Below are 9,603 nucleotides of genomic sequence, written 5' to 3'. Positions count from 1 at the left end.
CCTATTAACCATGCACTTCAATTTCTTTTTGTAATTTTAAGTAGACTAATTAACATAATTGTTTGGTGGAAATTTAAGTAACAAAAACAATTTCTAAGTAGTGGTTTGTGAGATTAAAAAAAAGGGTAGCGGTTTGTATTAACAGGCGACAAAAAAAGGAAATTCACCTACTCTAAAACCATAACAAAGTATTAGTCAGTAGTATATTTAATGGTTGTTTTAAGTTAAAAGTAAATTTATCTTTCTTACAACTATACATATATAATTTAAAATAATATAAAGCCACAAATTTTGGGTTCTAACTATTTTAAATGTGTTGGACAACAATAAATAAATAAAAATATTTGTAATTTGTGTACCAATTTATATTTTATAATCAATTATAACAAATATATATATTCAAATCAAATGTAAAAATAAAACTGAATTTGAATAAAAATTTATACGAAAAACAATCTACTAGAACTGAAATTGATAAAAAAATATATAATGCATAAACACTAAACACAAATACGCACTAAAGAAAAGAGGACAATCACTAGGATCACGAATTAAATAAAAATACATGTTCATATTTCCATCTAATTAGTTAACTAATATATTCAAGTAAGCTATTTGTAGTCTATATTTTCTTCCTAATACAAATCTATATCTAAACTATAAGTCAAAGGAGTAATTAAATGTTTAATAATATAAAGCTTTAATTTTCAAAATACTTATCCAATCCAACCAGGGAGTTTATGTGAACAACCAATTTCGACATTAAAACTTTATGATAGTAAATCAGTTTACACGATGTCTAAAACTTTTTCCAACATTTGTGACCTGTTACTACATATATATGTTAGAAAAGTAGTTTTGATGTTTTCTCCCTTTACATTATGTAAGTTTTCCATTCCCTGCATGTTCATACTGATTCTATCTTTAGAAAATATATATTGGTGCTCATTTCAAAAAAAAAAAGTTCAAAAGAAAAAATATCTGACCAACGAAGAAAGCCAACTTCCTATGGAGCCAACATAAAATGTAACACTCTATTCACATATAAGGGATATATACCAAAAAAAGCTAACCAAAACAGAAGCAAATAGTATATGTATGTATTGTTTTTTGGATTGTACATGGCCAACCAATCATTATGCTTGAAAAATCATATATTCAAACCATTTCTTTCCAAATATTATGTATATATCACATGTCACCAATGCTAAAATTCTTATAAAAAATATTTCTTAGAAGTTCACAATTCTCTTTATAAATATTTCAGTCTTATTAAATATACAACAAATCAACTATAATTCCATCAACTATAAATAATTATTTTATAATTATTTCTTTAAGTGTGACACTGAATATTATCAAACATCTATAATAAAGAGTTAAGCTTATAATTTAGGATTGAAGGCTAATGTTTTAGATAGAGAATAATTTAATTTAGGTTATGCCAATAGTTATCTTCTTGCTAAATTTATCATTCTACATCTTTTTGTTTTTGGCTACAATTTTTTTATAAATAACTAGGGTAAAACCCGCCCTACGGGCGGGTAAGCAAGGGAAAAACAATTAAAACCTGTTAAAAATATATAGCTAAAATAATATTATATTGAATATTTTGTTATTCTGGTTAAAAATAATAAGTTTGTTTTATTTTAAATTATTACGATGCAAATGTCATTATTTTACATTTTCATCAATTTTTTTGAAATAGGATATGAAACCATTGTTGCAGACTTTGTTTGTAAGGAAATACAAAGGTTGAAGATGGTGAAGCACTGAGACTTGGAGCAGTTTTCATCAATATTTACCGTATGGAAGTCGTAAAAAGAAATTTAAGATCGACGTAGTAAGAGAGCTTGAAAAATATATTAAAAGACAGATAATTTAAATGGAGGATTCACTTTGTTGGTAACAGAAATGGGAGTGCTAATAAAGTGGGTTTGAAATTGATGAGTCATTTTAATAGTGCAGACTTTGGTATTTTAAAGATCATAGATATTTAGTAAATTCAAATAATTATAAATAAATAATAATTTGAAGAATAATATTTATACATATTATTACCTCTTAAAATGTTTTTAAGGAAGATTTCAATGTTTTACTGGTCAGTTGTTTAGAACTGGCCTCAATGATTTGTCCGCAATGATGATCATGATCAGATTCATGGCCATACATGATGAGTTTTCCTCTATTTTGAATTTTATAATAGTACCAATTATGTCTTCTTCTTCTTTTTTTGTGCAGAACTAATTATGTCTTCTTATTTCACATTTTCCAAAAAGAAAAGCACCTTTCTATTAATCAAGAATTATAATTTAAATAAAAATACAATCATGCGAAATATTCTGTGCAACACTAATAATTTAACTACTTTGTGAATAATTAATCTAGTACACTGTTTTTTCTTTTCGTTATACTAAAAAGTAAAAATATAAGAAACTATGTCAGAGGCTCAGCGCTAATTTCAACTTACTGGTTTTTCCACTGTTATGTGACATCGAACATACATTAGTTTAATGTCTCGTGATTAGAATATATAGTTCAAAAGAAAAAAACATATGTAACTATAGGCCCGAAGCTTCATCCAAATAGTTTATAAGTTGAATACAAACGTGTCATCACCTTTAAATATCTGTAACTTTTTATTCAATGTAAACAGATGGCTTACAAAATGGAACTGGGGTACACTGAATACCCATACCTGAATAAAAAATCTACAAATCTATATCACCTGAAGATCTGCTAAACTCTCACTCCTGATCTAACAACGTCTCAAGACCTAAGTTTAGCTTTGTTTATGATTACAATTCTGAATCGTAATTCCCAAAGACCTTCGGCACTCCTACTTACGTTAAACAACTCCTTAACTGCCAATATTCCGAGGGAACAAATATCTTCTTCTTCAAGCTGCCAACTCATCTGCCAAGTCCGCACCTTTTGTTGACTTTCTCGGTTTAACGTCCTAAAACGTTATCGCCTGCGTTTAGGAGACAATTACAAAGATTATCTCTAACTTAGAAAATCTTGGAAAATATGAAATGTATTAAGATAAGATATATCAATACTACCGGAAGAAAACAATTCAACCATATATTGTTTTCATTTGTTTCTAAGTCTCATGGTTCAAATATGTGAGTTAACTCTTGCAAATGCACACACATAAATAGAGTAAATAGTCATGAAATTGGTATTCAAAATACAGAGCGACCAAATACTCTTGATAGCTGAATTTTTACATTGGTTGTCAACCCTATGCCTCCCATATAATTACTGAGTAATAAGCATATTCGTCACTGTTACTCCATTTCAACATGCAGTTCTCTAATAGACCTACTAACAACCATATCACATTTAAAAACGTGAGAATAGAGGAATATGAAAAAGACTTGAAAAATATTAAATATGCAAACCTTTATAATTTGCTTTAATGCATGCTCTCTCATGTGAATTAGAAGTATTATCTTTGTATATAAAATGGAGCAATAACTTATTAATAGTTGTAAAAAATTTTGAAAACATGTATCAAGTATTCATATAGTAAAAGTGTAAAACAATATATGCATGTTAGCATGAGTTTTCTTCTAGATATTACCAGATATATGCATTTCAGTTTTCTTCGCCTCTGGTTTTGGATCAGCGTGTTGGCTACACCATCATTGTTCACACGTGCTTTCACTGCGGTCAATGGAACTATAACTTTTCTGATTATATTCAGGTTCTACTTGGTTAGACTTGAGTGAATTACACGCTTCCATGTATATATACATGGCATCAGTGATGCAGCCTTACGACCAACAAACATAAAACAGGGTCTGAACTGAGAAAGCAAACCTAGACTGCGGCTGCTTGTATCTTGCATGTAGCCTTCTTGGATTAGCCTACAAACTGCTGTCTAGCCCAACAAAAAAAAAACGTACTGTGAAGCTCTGTAATGTTCAGCGGTTACGTACATATTGCATCAGAAGATAATGGTACATAGCCCAACAAAAAAAAAACGTGAGTCAATAATGCACCTCAGTTCTATCTTTATATATCTATCCTTTTCGAACGTGTATTAAACCTAGAGTAAGAAGTCAGAGTCTCACACTTTCATGTAACTGTAGTCTTCAGGAGCTATAGCTCTTCCAGTCTTTTGGAGCAGCTTTAGTTCTTTACATCAGATCTTTTTGTCACAAACTTGAATTCCCTTCATGGTACCAGGTTATATTTTAGTTTTAGTTGATGGTCAAGATAAATTAAAAGCAAAGAGAACGAAATTAAATCAATAGGAAATGATGAATAATATACCTCGTCTCTGTTTTTGATGTATGTGTCCTTCCTTGTTCTAAAAGAACACATTCTTTCTCCAGCTGGTCCATGATTTCTGAAAGTCAGTAACTGATCAGTTAATGGAGGAAGATAGATTCTAAAGTTCACAGAACATATATATATATATATATATATATATTATTTTTTGACAACAATAAACGAATCTAAGATAAGGTCCCTATCAGATCGGATAAGTTCACAGTATATATTAAGGTATAGAAATCTGGAGATTTCATCTTAGATGCTTCAAAGGTCATTTCGGGAGTGAATTTTATCAAGATTTACCTTCAGTCAGAGCCGAGAATATGTCCGGGAAGTTTGAAAGAACATCTGTGAGCTCGAGAGTTTTGAGTTGGTGGGAGATGATCCAGTCCTTAGCTCTTCTTAGCTGCTGTTGAGTCTCAACCGCATCATGTCTGTCATCTTGAAGCAATCAACATATAGGAAAAATTAAAAGAAGTTATGTTATTTGATAAAGTCAAGCTTTTTTTGATCGTACTCATGTCATCTGCATACAGAAAGTTCAGTCCAAGTTCCAGAACACGTATAAACTACTATAAAATTCAGTATAAGTTATTAGATAATTATAGGGTAGAGGTCACAGTACGATATTTATGAGGAGTTGCAACTATAACCAATGATCATCGCTCGTAGATTGGTGAAGGACCCTAATCAAGTCAACATAGGCGATTTGTTCCCCATATAAAGATGTCATTCACCGATTTCCTGCTAAAGTACTAAAGGAAAGAGTTCAAATGGAGTTAGGACTGAGAAAATATACTCATGTCCAAGGTCTATATTAACCATACAAAACCAAAGTCTCCAAAAGCTTTGTACCTACGCTCTCTGTATTACATGTTGCAGAGCCGTATTCTCAATTAGATCAAAATAATATGGACCACAAAAGCATCTCAGAACAGTGCGTAACTCAATTATTTTCTTACCCTTTTGCAAAGGATCTGTGGCCTCATCAGCCGCTTCAGCCTAAGGAAAACAAAACAAAAACTATTAATAGAGAGAAAAAGGTGATTAAGAAGAAGAAGAAAATTACATGGGTGGATGAAGTGGAGCATCTCTTGAGCTTGGTCCTGTCCATGGATTAATTCAAAAGAGAAGAGATGTATGCAGAGAAAGAAACGAAACCATTGTTGTTCCGATCATGAACATCATGTCTCTTTGAGTCGTATTCACGATCATTTGCGGAAGACTGCATATTCCACTCAGTCAAATTTCCAGAGGAATCAAAAAGGGGTGATTGAGTTAAATAGCATGATAAAGGAGATGAATCAATTAGGAGAAATGTTATTGTTCATCAAAAGAGAAGACAAAAGGTTAGAGATCAAAAACAGAAGACCCTTCGATTAATCGTGAAGAAGAACATGAAATGATTTTTAGACTGGTATTGCTGTATTCGGACTGAAACACGGGAGTAAACAAATATAAGGCCCATTAAAACATAATAAACGTATAACTGAAACGCATCAGCCCACACCTTTTAATAATACGATGAGTATTGGTTAGAGAGGACATGTGTCAGTGCCTCCTTACCCTATTTGATGACATGGCAAGATGAGAAGAGAGTAGAGCTCTTCTTTATAGTATTAGATTTAAAATATATGTAAGCAAAATTATTGGAGAAATTTTTATTATATACAATCCGCGCGTAGCGAGGAAAAAAGACCTAGTATGTTTAATAGAATTATCGCATATTCTGAAACAAAATAACTAAATATCTTAGAGAACGATGACGAATAAAGATGGCTTCTCTGAAATCTCCACTGTATCTGATCATCCTCTTCGCCTAAGGTGTTGGAATTTTATCATCGTTTCTTTCCAGAGCACATGATGAGGAAAATCAAAGAGAAAACCATAGGACGACGAGACGAGAAGCGTTTGGCGTAGGTTCCTTCTAGGTTTCAACTCTGGGAAGGAACGTCACCTTGGAATGCTCTCTTTCAGGTCCTTGTGTTTCTTGAAATTCCTCCGAAAAGATAAAAGAGAAGTATAGTTGCAGTTAAACAGGTTATCGAATTCCTTTTAAATGCAGAGAGGTACGAGGAGAAGAAGCTTCACAATCTAATGGTAATGATGGTGACGAAGATGTTGTTGATGCATCTGTGAAACAGAGGAATCGTGTGTTGACTCTTCACCGGAAGCTAAGAAGTCTCGGTCTTACAAAAATTATCAAAGCTATGTTCCTTTTGCGGATGAGGAGAGAGTATCAGTTCTTGGTTTTGAGGCGTTTATGCTAGGACTGTTACTTGTAAGAGGATCAGCTGTATACTACAGAAAGAAACAGACCGTACCAATGGCTGGAGTATCCACTGGAAGATCACAGAGCAATTCGCGGTTTTGAGAGCACTCTTTTTCCATATGTTAAAAGCTTTCAACTGCTCAGTCAGTAACAGAGTCAACGTTTTTCATTGAAACAGAGATATTTCTAGAGTGTATAGAACAAACTTTTAGGGGCTTTCATATAATTGGAGACTACTTGTTTCATATAAATGACAAATTGCTGGAGAAAAAAAGAGAAACCATACAGTAAGAAAAAATCTATCCACAAATAAAATATAGTAAGAATATTGAGTATTCAGTGAGTAACGTAGTAGCTGATCCTTGTGATAGAACCGTATTTTATAAACTACGGATTACTGAATATTGTAAAAAGTAAAAATGATAGTACTATACCAAAGAGTAAGAAAATGATGATACAACTGCAGAGGCGAGATATTATCTCTTTCCTTAACTCAAAATACGTCCCGTAGTGCGACGGTTCGATAACGTAATGAGTCCCAGGATACAACTGCAAACAATCTTCTGAATTTGCGTCATTCTATCAGAAGCCTGGCGAAACTGGTTTTGTGTTGCACTATCAGACACAAGAAATAAAAATTACTAACATGACTATTCAATATAGGAGATTGTGGTTTTTCTTTTGGTATTTGATGTGTTTTTTTTTTCTACATTGCCATGAGGCTTTATATAGAAAATAATGAGAAGCACAAGTTTCATTTTTCAACATAAAATGAAACCTCCCATGGTGCACTAATGGAGTCTTTATTTCTTGTCATTATTATATGAATTCATTTCACATTTTGACTAAGAAATTAAAGAGTATAATTATTATTATTTGACTCATTCAAACAAAATAATATACTTTAAATAGATTTCTTTTTTATATTTTATCAATATAAAAGATCACATATATTTGGTTTATAAGATTAAGTTAATGAACATGAAGTCCAAATCCAAATATCTAATGTGTATATTTGTAACTTTATACAAGTTTCTCAAATCACACACATTAGACCTCCATTTCTCATTCACATTAACTCTATTTTTAGCATATGAATACATTGCTAAAAAAATAGTTCCAACACCTTGAACTCTAATCCACTATTGAATTTCTGAAACAACCAGATGTAAGGCTCTTTGTCAAAATCTCCGTAAAAATGTTTCTTTTCCTTTTTCTCTTTTTGGATTTTTCCATTGCTCCCACTCTTCATCTGAGCTTAACGGTGTATCCGGATATTGGACGTCTTCTAAGGCAAAGTCAGGATCAGATTCTTCTTCATCCCTCTCTTCTTTTGCCTGTTCTGCAGCTAAATTTCGAGTTACTTCATTCAACTTGGGACTTCTTCTTGTACCCTCCTCAAACAGGGACTGCAATCTGTTATCATCACCACCATTTCCTGCATCTAAAATAACCTCATCTCCATTGCTCATCACATTGCGAACGTCCTTATTCTGCAAATTATCACCATGAGCCTGTATTTCTTTTAAATCAGCACCACGATCTTGCTTCTCATTCAAATCATCACCACGAGCCTGCCTTTCTTTGAAATCAACACCGCCACGATCTTGCTTCTCAATATAATCATCACCACGAGCCTGCAGTTCTTTTAAATCATCACCTTTATTCATAGCTGTATGAGCTTCATCTTCAGATTCCTCAGGGTCATCATCTTCTTTTGGTGGCTTATCATCATCAGATTCATCGCCCGCTGATCTCTCTTCTATATCAGTTTCGTCACCTTCTTCTCCTTCAGCTACATATCCACTCTTATCTTCATTTTCTAGAAAAACATCAATTGCACCTTCTATTCTCGCAGAAGAACACAACTCTTTGATATCACCGTTAATATCCTCAACTCAAACACATAATTGTTGATATTCTTCATCTCCTCACTTTTTTCTTTGTACCAGATCAATCTTAACACTGTCCCGATACCTTCAGCTTTATTGAAATCTTTAAACTTCTTCCAATTGATCTCAGACATTTTCCATAAAACATTTTTGAAGCCTGATTGATTTAGATAAATATAATCACCAGCTTCTTTCTTCGTTGTTCCACCAAAGTGGATATTTAGTTTCAACTTCTAGTCACTGCATTGTAAACAAATAAAGTTCATCAATATACACCATTCATAAAAAAAAGAAACATATCAAACCCAAAATTATCACACACGTTACAAATCAAACATAATTGATTTTTTTTTACAGAAACATAATTAAAATTGTAAAGTTTTTGGGAATCTAAGCAAATAAACAAAAAAAATTTGAAGAAGACACCACACATGATGAGACTCATAAATCTGGAATAAAAAGATTAAATATTAGAACTATCTTACTCCATGTCGTCTATACCATACGTACCTCTTCCTCCTTTTTTAGTTCTCTTTAGGTTTTCTAATATTTTTTTCCACAGAGGACGACTCAACCCTAAAAATTGATGTAGGGATCTTAAAGTAGTGTTGTGAATAAAATAAAAATATGATTTGTCGAAAATATAAATAATTGCAATAAGGCATGTTTAATCAAAAGAGACGGAGTTCCTTACGACGTTAACGGAATTTATAATTATGTCCATCTTAATATAGCCAAAAATACGTAGACCACTTTTACAGTTTTTATTAAGAATATCTTTACTTTCAAGGTTTATTATGGAAACCTAATATTTGGAGGTTTAAAGTGGAAGTACTTGCCACTTTAAAGGGTTTTCATGGGATTTTCCCAAAAGATATCTATTAATTTAAAATCTCTATAATATTATTTGAGAAGTCAGTTTCATATTTATCACGCTCATGTTAATTTTTACGATGGTTAATTACAAAATCACCCTTAAAAAATTAAAATAATATATATGATTTCCTTATTTAAAATATTTAATAGTCTAAGCCAATTAAAATTTTAATTTTATTTTTCCTTTTTTATATTTACAAAAGGATATATAATAAAAAGGAAATATTCAAATAATAAAAACAAAATTATATGTACGAAAAAGGAAAGAAAACATAT

The 9,603-nt window shown here is 31.8% G+C and overlaps 2 protein-coding genes across 19 annotated transcripts; both read right to left on the bottom strand.

Annotated features, from left to right (window-relative positions):
- Positions 1-2,615: 2,615 nt before the first annotated feature.
- On the bottom strand, positions 2,616-5,735 carry LOC108830760 (meiosis-specific protein ASY1). Of its 18 annotated transcripts, XR_008936795.1 has the most exons (8): positions 5,357-5,735; positions 5,250-5,289; positions 4,913-5,042; positions 4,591-4,728; positions 4,285-4,360; positions 4,083-4,183; positions 3,590-3,889; positions 2,616-2,974 (listed from the first exon to the last, which is right to left on the bottom strand). XR_008936795.1 is itself a non-coding variant. In XM_056991037.1 (7 exons), the coding sequence occupies exons 1-5, from the start codon at positions 5,399-5,401 to the stop codon at positions 4,141-4,143; spliced, it is 342 nt and encodes a 113-aa protein (XP_056847017.1). In that variant the 5' UTR covers positions 5,402-5,734; the 3' UTR covers positions 2,616-2,974; positions 3,590-3,882; positions 4,083-4,140. The 18 variants fall into 18 exon arrangements, 3 of the variants coding, with proteins under 3 accessions (XP_056847017.1, XP_056847016.1, XP_018459846.1); XR_001946226.2 differs by having other exon boundaries at positions 4,591-5,151; XR_001946228.2 differs by having other exon boundaries at positions 4,591-5,042.
- A 2,005-nt stretch (positions 5,736-7,740) lies between these two features.
- LOC108838540 (uncharacterized) lies at positions 7,741-8,585 on the bottom strand. The gene is made up of 2 exons (XM_018611464.1): positions 8,537-8,585; positions 7,741-8,429 (listed from the first exon to the last, which is right to left on the bottom strand). Exons 1-2 carry the CDS (start codon positions 8,583-8,585, stop codon positions 7,741-7,743), a joined length of 738 nt encoding a protein of 245 aa, XP_018466966.1.
- Positions 8,586-9,603: the final 1,018 nt, after the last annotated feature.

Source organism: Raphanus sativus, chromosome 7 (genome assembly GCF_000801105.2).
Source record: "Raphanus sativus cultivar WK10039 chromosome 7, ASM80110v3, whole genome shotgun sequence".
Classification (NCBI taxonomy): domain Eukaryota; kingdom Viridiplantae; phylum Streptophyta; class Magnoliopsida; order Brassicales; family Brassicaceae; genus Raphanus; species Raphanus sativus.
Note: the sequence above shows the minus strand (reverse complement) of the source record. Positions and strands in the feature narration are given on the sequence as shown.

Excerpts from the sequence above, each read along its gene's own strand:
- LOC108838540 (XM_018611464.1), bottom strand. The coding sequence starts at position 8,585 with ATGTCTGAGATCAATTGGAAGAAGTTTAAAGATTTCAATAAAGCTGAA. Across the intron at positions 8,430-8,536 it reads AGATTTCAATAAAGCTGAAG|AGTTGTGTTCTTCTGCGAGA; the intron begins GTATCGGGACAG and ends GTGATATCAAAG.
- LOC108830760 (XM_056991037.1), bottom strand. The coding sequence starts at position 5,401 with ATGGACAGGACCAAGCTCAAGAGATGCTCCACTTCATCCACCCAT. Across the intron at positions 5,290-5,356 it reads GCTCCACTTCATCCACCCAT|GCTGAAGCGGCTGATGAGGC; the intron begins GTAATTTTCTTC and ends TGTTTTCCTTAG. Across the intron at positions 4,729-5,249 it reads CACAGATCCTTTGCAAAAGG|ATGACAGACATGATGCGGTT; the intron begins GTAAGAAAATAA and ends GATTGCTTCAAG.